This window comes from Somniosus microcephalus, chromosome 4 (assembly GCF_052327205.1).
Source record: "Somniosus microcephalus isolate GS21.2 chromosome 4, FLI_Smic_1.0, whole genome shotgun sequence".
Classification (NCBI taxonomy): Eukaryota; Metazoa; Chordata; class Chondrichthyes; order Squaliformes; family Somniosidae; genus Somniosus; species Somniosus microcephalus.
Window position 1 is genome coordinate 296,252,388 of NC_140990.1, and position 14,349 is coordinate 296,266,736.

General features: G+C 43.1%; 1 protein-coding gene across 1 annotated transcript in view; it reads right to left on the minus strand.

Moving 5' to 3' along the window:
- The window catches only part of LOC147120556 (low-density lipoprotein receptor-related protein 1-like), a 2,135,446-nt gene that overhangs the window by 770,883 nt on the left and 1,350,214 nt on the right, over positions 1 to 14,349 (minus strand). The window contains exons 26-27 of the mRNA XM_085986655.1: positions 6,790 to 6,954; positions 4,119 to 4,363 (exon numbers count right to left, since the gene is read on the minus strand). Of these exons, the coding sequence (XP_085842781.1) occupies positions 4,119 to 4,363; positions 6,790 to 6,954 (410 nt within the window). The remainder of the gene's footprint in view (positions 1 to 4,118; positions 4,364 to 6,789; positions 6,955 to 14,349) is intronic.

The following is a 14,349-nucleotide window of genomic DNA, read 5'->3' on the forward strand; positions in this document are numbered from 1 at the left end:
CACCTCTCTTGACCCCTCCATTGTCTCTGATTCGTCACACTGTTGGTCCGACATCCAGTACTGGATGAGCAGGAATTTCCTCCAACTAAACATTGGGAAGACCAAAGCCATTGCCTTTGGACCCACCACAAACTCCGTTCCTTGGCCAACGTTTCCATTGCTCTCTCTGGAAAATGTCTGATGCTGAACCAGACTGTTCACAGCCTTGGTGTTGTCTTTGACTATGAGATGAGCTTCTGACCACATATCTGCTCCATCACCAAGACTGCCAATTTCCACCTCTAACATAGCCAGTCTCCGCCCCTGTCTCAGCTCATCTGTTGCTGGAACCCTCATCTAAGCCTTTGTTACCTCCAGACTTCACTATTCCAATGCTCTCCTGGCCACCCTCCCATCTTCCACCCTCCATAAACTTGAGCTCATCTAAAATTCTGCTGCCCGTCTCCAAACTCGCACCAAATCCCATTCATCCATCACCCCATGCTCATAATCATAATCATAATCATAATCAACTTTATTGTCATTGTTAGTGCACAAGTGCAGTACAACGAAATGTAGGCTTGCGGCTCCCGAGAGTGTACATTTAGATTAAGACATTTAAACATTCAACATACATTTGGCTTGTAATACATTAACATAAACATAACCCTAATAAAGTGCATTGGCAGATGTGCAGGCTTTAGAGTTTATTTGTGGAGTTCAGTAGGATGACAGCCCTGGGAAAGAAGCTGTTCCTAAATCTGGTCGTACGGTACTGACCTACATTGGCTAAGGATAAGGGGTAAGCCATTTAGGACTGAGATGAGGAGGAATTTCTTCACCCAGAGAGTGGTGAACCTGTGGAATTCTCTACCACAGAAGGCAGTTGAGGCCAATTCATTAAATATATTCAAGAAGGAGTTAGATATATTTCTTAAGGCTAAAGGGATCAAGAGATATGGGGAGAAAGCAGGGACAGGGTACTGAGTTTGGATGATCAGCCATGATCTCATTGAATGGCGGAGCAGGATCGAGGGGCCGAATGGCCTACTCCTGCTCCTATCTTCTATGTTTCTATGTTTGGCTCCCGGTCCGACAATGCCTTGATTTTAAAATTCTCATCCTTGTTTCCAAATCCCTCCATGGCCTCGTCCCTCCCTATCTCTGTCACCTCCTCCAGGCCTACAACCCTCCAAGGTCTGTGCACTCCTCCAATTCTGGCATCTTGCGCATCCCCAATCCTTCATGGAGGTCTTGGAATGCAAAACTGCCTTTTAAGACAACTTTTATTGGGGAAAGCCTGAACTGTAACAACCACCACCTCATGTTCATCCACTATGTATTTTCTGGAAAAGATTGATTGCTCATTTCCTCTAAGCACAGGTATATGTGTGATGTTTTATATCTTGAAAACTTTCCTGCACATACAAGGAGGCTTTCAATTTCAGAGGAAACCACAGCACCTACTGTGTATGGCCAATTAACTTCACATGGTGTACCTGAAATGATACATTAGTTTGAGTATTTAATTTATAGACATTCCCTTAATATCAGTAAGTTGGCTTTTGTTGCTAGGGGGATAGAATATAAAAACAGGGAGGTATTGTTGCAGTTGTACAAGGTATTGGTGAGACCGCACCTGGAATACTGCATACAGTTTTGGTTTCCATACTTAAGAAAAGACATACTTGCTCTCGAGTCAGTACAAAGAAGGTTCACTCGGTTAATCCCAGGGATGAGGGGGTGGACATATGAGGAGAGGTTGAGTAGTTTGGGACTCTACTCATTGGAGTTCAGAAGAATGAGAGGCGATCTTATTGAAACATAAGATTGTGAAGGGGCTTGATCGGGTGGATGCGGTGAGGATGTTCCCAATGATGGGTGAAACTAGAACTAGGGGGCATAATCTTAGAATAAGGGGCTGCTCTTTCAAAACTGAGATGAGGAAAAACTTCTTCACTCAGAGGGTAGTAGGTCTGTGGAATTTGCTGCCCCAGAAAGCTGTGGAAGCTACATCATTAAATAAATTTAAAACAGAAATAGACAGTTTCCTGGAAGTAAAGGGAATTAGGGGTTACGGGGAGCGGGCAGGAAATTGGACATGAGTCTAGGTTTGGAATGGTCATGGCCCTGTGGGTAGCGGAGCGGGCCCAGGGGCCATGTAGCCTGGTTCTGCTCCTACTTCTTGTGTTCTAATTCTGTGTTAGATTTCAGGAGATGGTTCTATTCCTGTTCCTGGCTGGGGTGGAGATCACCTTTTACAGAAGGTAAGCACTGTGAAAATATAGGGACAGAGTGATCTCCTGGACGAGTTTCGATCGCCTAGATGGGTCGGAGAGGAATTTCCCAGATCTTTTCTCCCAAATTGGCCATTGGGTTTTTATCTGGTTTTTCGCCTCTCCCAGGAGATCACATGGGTTCGGGTGGGATGGAGAGTGATAGAAGATTTGAGGTTAGGATCAGATCAGCCATGATCTTATTGAATGGTGGAGCAGGCTCGAGGGGCCGATTGGCCTACTCCTGCTCCTATTTCTTATGTTCTTATGTTAATATTGTAATTTGAAGATGTCTCAGTCAATGTTCCCCCTAAGCTGCGCGGGCACACGGCCACACACTGATCGGGAGGTCCCGCGCAGGCTGCTCACCAGCAAGTGTGCGGCTGCTGGAGCAAATTTAAAGGGACCGCGCAGGGGAAAAAAAGAGGAAACATTGGTCTCAGTGGAAGTGGTGCAGCTGAAGAAAATTAACTTTTTTCACTCTACAGAATAAGTTTCACAATAAATATGTGCAACACATTTGGCACAAAAATTAGAGAACAACAAAATGGTAAATGCTCTTGACTCTTCATCTATGCCTCATTATTTAACCTTTCTGTCCACATTTTCAACATCAGCCATATTTTAAAAAAAATGGAAAATTGTGAAATATATTGAACATACACTTAGTACTGATTGTGTACAATTTCACAATTTAGATGTATAATTTCTTAAAAAACTGTCTTGAAGCAAACTCCCATAATATGCAATACATGGGCAATGAAAGCCTGGATAAACATCAGGGCTTCAAACGGAGATATTCGTACAGTCACGTGGGCAGTTTTTATGCCACATAACACTAACTCATAACTGGCTTCATCAATAATTATACTGCACCATAAAAGGTAAAAGTGTCATGCTGAGGAAATAATCCCTCTTTTTTATATGTGAAATGCTTGCTTGCAGAGACATTTTTGAAGTAGCCATGTTATTTCTATTGGTGGAGGAGGCAGAGTTTTACCTTTTCCAGGAGCATTCTATCGCACTGCTGGCTATGTGACATATTCACAGCGATGAACTCAAGAGAAACCAAAAGGGAAACAGCTACTAATGACTTTTACAATAAATCTTCAGTAACAGTTTTGAGGCTGCTCTTTATATAGAAGGTGCTGCAGGAGAGCTGCACAGTTGAGGAAAATATATTTGGCTTAAAATTCATGATCGGGTCCCCTGCTATTTGGCTACAATTACAACTAGCTAAGTCCCGAACAATACTATTAAAAACACAACGTTTTGATGACTTGGTTTGAAATCTTAACACCTGATAATTAAACAGATTTTTATGGATTGCAAGCTCAATATTCCCGATGAGATGTTTGTTATATTGACCTTTTATATTGGATTCTTGAAAGTGGTTCTATTGTGCTGGTTCTAAGGCCTGTTGATATAGGAACTGTTTTTTATACAGCATGGTTATTTCAACAAGAACCAGATTGATTTTAAACTGCGCATGCACAATGACTTTGGAGGCTGAGGTAGCAGTGCCTTCTGAGGTGCAGCTATGCACTACATTTACAATAGGATTTGCCACAGATAACAACAGTGTCATTGATACAATGCCCTGATATAAATGGTATGCAGATCCTGAGGGAGCCACAATGAAGCTGTGGCTATTTAACATTTTCTTAAGATATAGTTTTGTGTATTGTAGATGAAATAAATATAGCTATATCATCTTGCAGTACAATTTGTCAGATGCTACAGGAGCAATTAGAATTGTTGCTGATTTATTTCCTTACACGTTTGCTTCATTTTACAAGTTGCTCTCTTACTGTGCTTTTGGTCACAAAGTAAACAGAAGCAGAAGTTAAACAGTTAATCTACCTTGTGGCTGCCTGGTTTGATGGTAAATCTGTAGGTCATATGGCCGTGCGCTGGTTCTCTGTACTACGGTGACATTATGGCCGGTCCATTTGTTGGCTTTCAATAGGGTGTTAGTCTTCCAGTCAGTCCAATAAACAGTGCCTCCGTACAATGTTACAGCAAAAGGATGTGAAAGGTATTCATGATCACGCAAGACTTCTATCAATTCACTGCCATCATACAAAGCAGAGTAAATACCATCAGACCTGCATCAAGAAAAATAAGAAGTGAAAGAATAAACTAAGACAAAGAAAAGTTAGAAAGACACAATTACTTTCTCAAGCAGGAACTGAGTTTGTATCATACATTTTGATTATGAAAATGTGTATTATCATCTTTAATGTATAAATTACAGAATTCATTTTTTTTTGCATTGATGATATTCTAACAATGAATACATGCTGTAGTTAGTGGCAGCTATATTTGATCAGGGATATAGCTTGCAAAGATCAAAGTACAGTTCGGGATATTTTACTTTGACCTTTTCCAGATTGTGAATAAGTTGCATTGAGGCAAGCAGGGAAAACCAGGATAGTGCATTTCAACATGCACAAATTGAACAATGTAGTTGAAGTACATTAGAACACATAATTTCAGTCTTTCCAAATATGATTTCAGCATTCTTTCAAAATTGCGATGAAACCAACTATCTGCTCAGTTCTAAATCTGAAACATTTAATTGTGAAAGGTGGCAAGGAGAAGCAAGGTACTTCTCCGCAGGGCGGAATGAACATAGAAACATAGAAGATAGGAGCAGGAGTAGGCCATTCGGCCCTTCGAGCCTGCTCCGCCATTCAAGGAGATCATGGCTGATCATCCAAACCCTAGCACCCGGTCCCTACACCGACAGCCATCCCACCCAAGCCCTATCCCCGTAACCCCACATATTTAATTCCCCCTAACACTAAGGGCCAATTTTTATCATGGCCAATCAACCTAACCCGCACATCTTTGGACTGTGGGAGGAAACCGGAGCACCCGGAGGAAACCCACGCAAACACGGGGAGAATGTGCAAACTCCACACAGACAGTCACCCGAGGCCGGATTTGAACCCGGGTCCCTGGCGCTGTGAGGCAACAGTGCTAACCACTATGCCACCGTGCTGTCAATGTGTGTCAGTCAGTGTGACAGTCAGTGTGTGTCAACCCAGGGTTTTCCAGTACACCTCCTGGTCAGTTAAAGAACAAAATTGGCAGAGACTTGAGACAAGGATCTAGGGGGTGATTTTCATGTGCCTGCCAGCTGATTTACATTGGAAAATGAGGTGGTAGGCAAATGAAAAATTGAAAATAAAGTCCAGGCTACTGGCTAGCCAAGGCCTGCCTGGCTCAATTTTCGCCAACACTCCCACCCGAATCAATGAATTAATGTACGATAGGAGGAAATCACTGAGGTAGAGTGGTGCAAGACTGTGGAGAGATTTGAAAACAAGGCTGTAAATTTTGAAATCAATATGCTGAGGCAAAAGAAGGCAGTAGAGCTTGGAGAGGACGAAGGTGATGGGAGTGCGAGACTAATTGTGGGTGAGAATGCATGCTGTGCTATTATGAATTAATTGAAGCTTGTGGAGGATTGATGCAGGGAGGGCAGCACCGAGAACAAAAGAGAAATCAAGGATTGAAGTGATAAAGCCATTGATGAGGGCTTCAACACCAGAAGGGCAGAGATAGGTCAGAGGCAGGCAGTGTTACAGCAGCAAAAGAAAGCAGTTTTGATAACAGAGCTGAGGTCAAAGCCTAGCGACATGCTAAGCACTAAGAAGACACATATCTGATTTTAGTTATACTCACTTACACTTTAACAGCACCACCTTATCACCTGAACAAGGCCTCCCCAGGTAAAGAGCAGGCTGCTTCTGCAGCTTCTAAAGAAGGTGTCAGGCCCTCTCTGGAATCGTCCAAGATTAATGACTTGCTCCCTATTTTATTTTGGGATCTTTTAAAGTCCCATAATGGAACCATGTCTACTCTCAGAATGGGCACAATCTCCCAGGGAGGCTTGGGAAATCCCCCAGCCATGCCCCCTTGATGTGGAGGTGGCGGACAAGCAGAATATCCAACCACAGCCGTCTTAGCGCAACTTCTCGGCTCCGCCCTACTGCTGGCCACCCTCTGACATGCCTGAATGAGATCTGCCCAGGGCCGGGTCAGAATTTTGGCCGAGAAACTTTTCGTCAGGCTTGAACTATTTGACCTAGACCTGGTTTGCAGAGTGGGAGATTGTGCCAGTTACAAAGAAATAGTTAAGCTGTTCTAGCAGACAGGGGGGAAAAAAAGACAAGTTTTCTCTCTATGGGATTAGCTAAGGGCAGTAGAAAATGCTTCCCCATTTTTTTAGATGAAGGTTGTTGGAGTGGATTGAGAAGAGAAAGATTGATTTGAACCATCTTGGTTGATTTTTATTTCTGTTGTAATTAAAAGTGTTCAAATTATTTTATAACAGTAAATTCTTAATGCTAAGCAGCAAGTGTAGCTGCATATTTTATGGAGATGGGTAATGGAAATTAAAAATGTTTCTCAGAATAAAGCCAAAGCAATTGTTCGGAGGAGCGAGCAATTATAATGAGAAAATAAATAATTACACACACATTTCAAGCACAAACTTTTCAAATAGAAAATATCTTAATCTTACATAGCGTCAATCCAAACGATTCTGTTCTCAAGGTAATCCACCGTTAGCCCATTAAGCCATCCGCCAGTCCCCAAAGCTTTGTAGATAGTCTTCCTTCCTGCTCCACTCATTGAAGCAGCCTCAATACGTGGGAAAGTAGAATCCCAGTCTGTCCAAAAGAGAATTCTAACCAAAAAAAACTTATGAATATTAACATTTTTCACAACATAACATATGTTTAAAATTTTTGTTATGTATACCATTTCTTACTTATTCATTTTTAAAATGATGCTGCTCATATCAATTGTAAATATATACATATACACACACTAGTTGATAGATTGCAGGGTTTCCATCGATGCTGCTTTTCCTGGAACTGTCTACTTCTTTTCCACTTTGTCATTTTCTGTGCCACTATCTATATTTCTGTTTATTCTTTACTTTTTTCCCTCTTTTTTGCTGTAAGGCTCATACAGTTTTCTTGTGGTATCTGTATCTCTTTCTTGGTATCTGACTTTTTTTCTCTCTCTTTTTCAATTACTCTTTCTGTAAGTCTGGGTCTGAAGTGAGTGCTGTGACTGGATAAGAATAGATTGTCCAGGAGCTGCTGTGACATGTGTAGGTAAGAGAAGAGTGACATAATTAGGAGACAAGGCTATCCTTGTGCAAGCTGGTAGACATTGGAGGGAACTCCACTGAATATTAGGAGAGGACCGACTGACATTGGGCCAGGAAAACAGAAACCCATGTATCTGGAAGAGGAAAACTGTCTGTCTAATGGTTGACTGCCTCCAGTATTTCATGTGCTCACTCATACCATCTTGGTAGCTGAACCAGGAGGGCAGCCAATAATGTTAAACTCTAATGTAGAATTTCCAACAAATCAACTGAAGATATTTCCTCAATGAACCTACAGTGATGACATTACAATCATTAATTCTCTTGTCTAACATCAAGAGCATTGGCAAACTCACACCACAAAAACTGATTAAAAAGAGAAATGAACGTGGTTTTTAGCTTTGTAATGTAATTTAATGGTTGGGTTAAAAAGTTTTCAAGCTTTACTCTCTTCACTCTCACAATTTGTGCTGCTATCTGATACTGTCAGTTACTCCCTTGTAAACACTCAAGAGCGTCCACTCTTATTATTGTTTGTCGTCACTCCTAACCATCTATTCCTTATTAAGTTTTTCTTTCATAATTTGTTTACATTGAGTAGCAAATGAGGCAAGTAACTTAGTAGTGATTGGGAACAAAGGTATATTATTCTAAAGAAGCATTATGTGTGTGACTGAAAGGAAAGGTTCATGCAATGGTGCATTTAGCTACTTACTTTTTGTTTGTTTTGTGTAAGCATTGCTGTAAATGTTACTGTCCTTCAGAAGCTTGGTTTTAACATTTCAACAAAGCTGGAATTTAAGCCAAGCCGTGCTCTCTCAAAAGGTTTGGTTGCAAAGCACTTCGATATGTGTTCCTTTTTATAGCATTATTTCACCAATGCATACCTACAGGCTAGACAGACCTATTGCCAGTGTTTAAAGTGAGCCCCACAGTAATCCATCTAGATTGAATCCATCTCTGTGGATTGAGTGGAGCTGCTTTATTTATACTACAGTACTAGCCTTTAGTGCAGCACTGCTACAAGTACAATAAATAATGGGGGTGGTGGCAGAGGACTGGAGAATTGCAAATGTTACACCATTGTTCAAAAAAGGGCATAAGGGTAAACCCAGCAACTACAGACCAGTCAGTTTAACCTCGGTAGTGGGGAAGTTTTTAGAAACGATAATCCGGTACAAAATTAACAGTCACTTGGACAAGTGTGAATTAATTAAGGAAAGCCAGCACGGATTTGTTAAAGGCAAATCGTATTTAACTAACTTGATTGAGTTTTTTGATGAGGTAACAGAGAGGGTTGTTGAGGACAATGTGGTTGATGTGATGTACATGGACTTTCAAAAGGCGTTTGCTAAAGTGCCACATAATAGGCTTGCCAGCAAATTTGAAGCCCATGGAATAAAAGAGACATTGGCAGCATGGATATGAAATTGGCTGAGTGACAGGAAACAGAGAGTAGTGGTTAATGGTGGTTTTTCAGACTGGAGGAAGGTATAAGTGGTGTTCCCCAGGGGTTGGTACTGGAACGACTGCATTTCTTGATATATATTAATGACTTGGACTTGGGTGTACAAGGCACAATTTCAAAATTTGCAGATGACACAAAACTTGGAAGTATAGTGAACAGTGACAAGGATAGTGATAGACTTCAAGAGGACATAGACAGGCTGGTGAAATGGGCGGACACGTAGCAGATGAAATTCAACGCAGAAAAGTGCAAAGTGATACATTTTGGTAGGAACAACGAAGAGAGGCAATATAAACTATAGGGTACAATTCTAAAGGGGGCGCTGGTTCGGCCTCAATTGGAGTATTGTGTCCAATTCTGGGCACCACACTTTAGGAAAGATGTAAAGGCCTTAAAGAGGGTGCAGAAAAGATTTACAAGAATGGTTCCAGGGATGAGGGACTTCAGTTACATGGATAGACTGGAAAAGCTGGGGTTGTTCTCCTTAGAGCAGAGAAGGTTGAGAAGAGATTTGACAGAGGTGTTCTAAATCATGAGGGGTCTAGACAAAGTAGATAGAGAGAAACTGTTCTCATTGGCGGAAGGGTCGAGAACCAGAGGACACAGGTTTAAGGTGATTGGCAGAAAAACATAAAGGCGACATGAGGGGAAACTTTTTTACGCAGCGAGCGCTTATGATCTGGAATGCACTGCCTGAGAGGGAGGTGGAGGCAGATTCAATCACGGCTTTCAAAAGGGAATTGGATAAGTACCTGAAGGAAAAAAAAATTGCAGGGCTACAGGGAAAGGGTGGGGGAGTGGGACTAACTAAAGTGCTCTTGCAGAGAGCTGGCATGGGCTTGACGGGCCAAATGGCCTCCTTCAGAGCTGTAACCATTCTATGATCCTATCATTCTATAAGTACACACAGGCTGTGCATGCCTACATTTTGGGCATGAATAGACACTCATAACTGCAACATTTATACCACACTGCCTTCAAACTGGAGTACTGACTGATTATCAGAGGTGAAAAGAGATCATCAGAATTCAGGTCCCATTAACACTATAAACAAATGTTCTTTAGTTTTAGATCATCTCAACCTTCTATGAACTGCTTCTTTCTAATACAATCAAAACTTTTATCTTTCCTCTTTTAATGGTGTACGATCCCTTCTCATCCTCCTTGATCTCACTACAGGTTTAACAGTCAACCACTCCATCCTCTGACGCCATCTATGCACCACCTTGTTGAGTCTGTGCTTTCAAATGTAGTTATGCTGAATAACTGGACACAGACTACAGAAATACTTAAACAGGTCTTTAGTAACTGAGGGTCAGGGCTGAACTGGAATACACTTTGCTCCACAGGGTTTATATACCGGTGTGGTCACCACCGGTACTACAATGTACAGGAGCCATCAAAAAGTAGTCCATCACCTTAAGGTATCCTCTTAAGGTGGTACAGGTTACATACACTACAATTCCTTCCCTTTTAGCTTAACAGTGTACACCCCAATTTAAACATTACATGGATAACATATATACAACTTTCACACAAAACTGTTCAAAGATTCAGTCTCTGAGGAGGCCTCCTGATCCGGGCGGATAACGCCTTTCAGGGGTCTCTGGTTCTCATTGCTGGGGTGACTCATCCATTTGATCTCCTATGGATTGAACATCATCATGTACGTTCGAGTCTGAGGTAGATGCTACAGGCTCAATAACTTCTTCAACTGGTGTCTCTGCCGTAGACATGGGGTCGACCCTTGTTCTCGATTCCACAAGTTGGTCAGCATGATATCGTATTACGTTCTCTCCAACGTCTACCGTGTACATCAAGGGTTCTTGTCGGGCACGAATTGTTCCGGATTGCCATTTATCATTCCTATAGTCCCTGGCCAACACTGGTTGTCCTATTTCGAAACTCCGAGTGGCCTTGTTATTTACGTGCTGGAACTGCTTGTTTTCGACTTCCCTACGCACATTGGGTTTTAACAAATCCAACCGGGACCGCAACCTCCTGTTATAGAACATTATGGCAGGGCTTTGATTTGTCACTGCATGCGTGGCGTTTCGATATGCCATCAGGAAATTGTCCACCTTGTGTTATAGTGGAATATGGTCTTCGCTCATGGCCTTTATCGCCTTTTTGAACGTTTGTACAAATCTCTCGGCCAACCCATTGGTAGCCGGATGATATGGGGCAGATGTATAGTGTTTCACCCCATTCTTTTTCATGAATTTCTGGAATTCTTCTGACACGAACTGTGGTCCGTTGTCTGAACATATTTGTTCCGGCAACCCATTCCTTGCAAATATGGTTCTTAGAACTGCGATCGTCTTTTCAGAGGTAGTGGTCGACATCTTAATCACTTCTGGCCATTTAGAATGTGCGTCTACCGCTATCAAAAACATGGAATCCATGAATGGACCTGCAAAGTCGATATGCACACGTTGCCATGGGGTTGAAGGCCATTCCCACGGATGCAGCGGTGCAATTGGAGGTGCGTTTTGAACTTTTTGGCACCCTGAGCAGCTTTTAGTCAGATCCTCTATTTGTTTGTCGATACCTGGCCACCACACATAAGCCCTAGCAAGGCTTTTCATCTTGACTCCCCCCAGATGACCTTCATGCAGTTCCTTCAGAACTCTCTCCCTTAATTTAGGAGGAATAATCACCCTTGTTCCATACATCAATGTTCCTTGACAGACGGACAGCTGTTCTCGTCTGGCTGAGAATGCTGGTAACAGTGGGTCGCCATGTGCTGGCCATCCCTTCACTGTCAAATCGTAGACCCGAGACAGTGTCGGGTCGTTTCGGGTCTCTCTCTCAATACTCGCATTGGTGACTGGTAAGCATTCGATGATGGTAGAGTGAAATATCTCGACAGGGTCAACTGCCGGTGCCTCTTCCGCTGTAGGTAGTGGCAGGCGCGACAGCCCATCAGCATTACCATGTTGCTTTGTACCTTTGAATTCGATATCATATTGATGTGCCCCTAGGAAAAGGGACCATCTCTGAAGCCTCTGCGCCGTCATAACCGGAACACCCTTCTTAGGGTTAAAAATGGAAACCAACGGCTGGTGATCTGTCAGCAGCGTAAACTTTTGAACTTACAGGTAATGGTTAAATTTCTTAACTCCCCACACGAGGCTGAGAGCCTCCCTATCTATCTGAGCATAGTTGCGCTCTGCGGAGGTCAATGATCTGGATGCGAACGCGACTGGCCTTTCCAAGCCATTTGGCAACTTATGTGAGAGCACTGCCCCGATACCATATGGAGAAGCATCACAAGCTAAGCGAATAGGCAGCGTTGGGTTAAAGTGAGCCAACACTTCCTTAGAGGTGATCAGTGCCTTGCTTTTTTGAAAAGCCCGCTTACAATCCTCGCTCCACTTCCATGGTACTCCCATTTGCAAAAGAGTGTTCAGCGGGTGTAACACCGTGGATAAATTTGGAAGAAACTTGTGGTAATAGTTAACCAACCCAAGGAACGACCTCAACTGGGATACATTTTCCGGAGCGGGAGCTTTCACAACAGCTTCGATCTTGTCAGGTGACTTATGGAGCCCCTCCTGGTCAATGACGTGGCCGCAGTACGAGATTCGCTTTTGAAAGAACTCACATTTCTGGCGATTAACTCTGAGTCCATATTCTTTCAATCTGGTGAGCACCTGCTCCAAATTCGCAAGGTGCTCCTTATCATCATCTCCTGTAATCAGAATGTCGTCCAGGTAGCACTGTGTGCCTGGAATTCCCTGCAATACCTGCTCCATGGCCCTTTGCCAAATCGCTGGAGCCGATGCCACTCCAAAAACCAGTCTATTATACCGATATAAGCCCTTATGTGTGTTGATCATGAGATACTGGCGTGACGCTTCATCAACTTCCATCTGTAGGTACGCCTGCGCCAGGTCTATCTTGGTGAAGTGTTTCCCGCCAGACAGCGAAGCGAAGATATCTTCAATCCGCGGAAGCGGATATTGCACCGTGTGAAGAACCGGATTAACAGTGATCTTGAAATCGCCACAGATGCGAACCTTCCCAGGTTCCCCCAGCTTGTTGCTCAACGAACGCTTCATGACGGGAACAATGGGTGTGGCCCATTCGCTCCAGTCCACCTTTGACAGTACTCCTGAACGTTCTAGCCCTTCCAGCTCTGCTTCCACAGCAGGTCGTATCGCATAAGGTACCGGTCTGGCTTTGAAAAATTTTGGGTTTGCATGTTCTTCAACCTTGATGTTTGCTGTAATTCCTTTCAGTGTTCCCAGTCCCTGTTGGAACACCTCCTTAGCATCGTCCAATATTTTGGACAGTCGTTTAGGTTTGACGTCGTCCTCTTTACAGGAATCTACAGTTAGTGCTTGTATGGAATGCCAGTCCACATTTATTCTCCGGATCCATTCCCGTCCCAGTAGTGGAGGACCTCCATCAGGTAACACATACAAGTCCATTTCCTAACTTTCTTTACCATTGTAGACCACATTTACCTTTATCTTTCCGATGGGGTATACTCTTTGCCCCGTGTATGTTTTCAATACAATCTCCGTATCCCTCAGGGGAATGTGTGAGAATAACCTTTTGTAATCTTGCTTATTCATGACCGTCAATGCCGATCCAGTGTCCAATTCCATCTTCACTTGGACTCCTGCTATCCGAAGCATGACCCAGATAGTTTGGTGGTCTGCTGTGTTACCCACATTATGTATTTTTAGACAACCCAGTTCCTTACTGCTGGAGTCTGAATCCGTCTTCTGTTCATCCGAACTGTTCTCTGTCACCTTGTGTACTTTTTTGTACTTCTCCTGTGGCGACTTTTTGCTGCTGGTCTTCTTTCCTGACCGGCATACTCTCGCTATGTGATCAAGTTTGCCACATTGCCTGCATTCTTTATCTTTGAACCAGCACTGGTTCTGGTCATGCGTTGTCCTTCCGCAACGATAGCACTTTACTGCGCCCAATGCCATTTCATTGGTGCTGAATTCCAATGGCCTTTGCTGCATTTCTGCAGTGCCTCGTGCTGCTGCCTCGTGCGATGCTGCAATGCTGAAAGCTTTGTCCAGCGTAAGATCCTTTTCCTCTAGCAGTCGCTTCTGGGTTCCTTCCCTTAGGAGCCCACACACAAACTTATCTCTCAGTGCGTCTGCTAGTCCTGTACCGAACTGACAGTACTTTGATAACTTGCGCAGTTTGATTAAGAATTCAGCGTTGCCTTCCTCTTTAAGTTGAATTCTTTTGTAGAATTTAAATCGTTCCGCTATCAGCAGCGGCGTGGGGTTTAAATGCTCTTGCAGGATAGTAACAATATCCGCGAAACTCTTTTCTACCGGTTTATCTGGTGTTACAAGGTTCCTTAATAACCCGTACGTCTTTGCACCCATCGAGTTTAATAGGGTTAGTGCTTTCTTATCCACCGGTACCTCATTCGCTGTACAGTAAACTTCAACGCGTTCCACATAAGTGGCCCAATCTTCCACATCGCTATCAAAAGCAGTGATGTTACCCATTTTTGG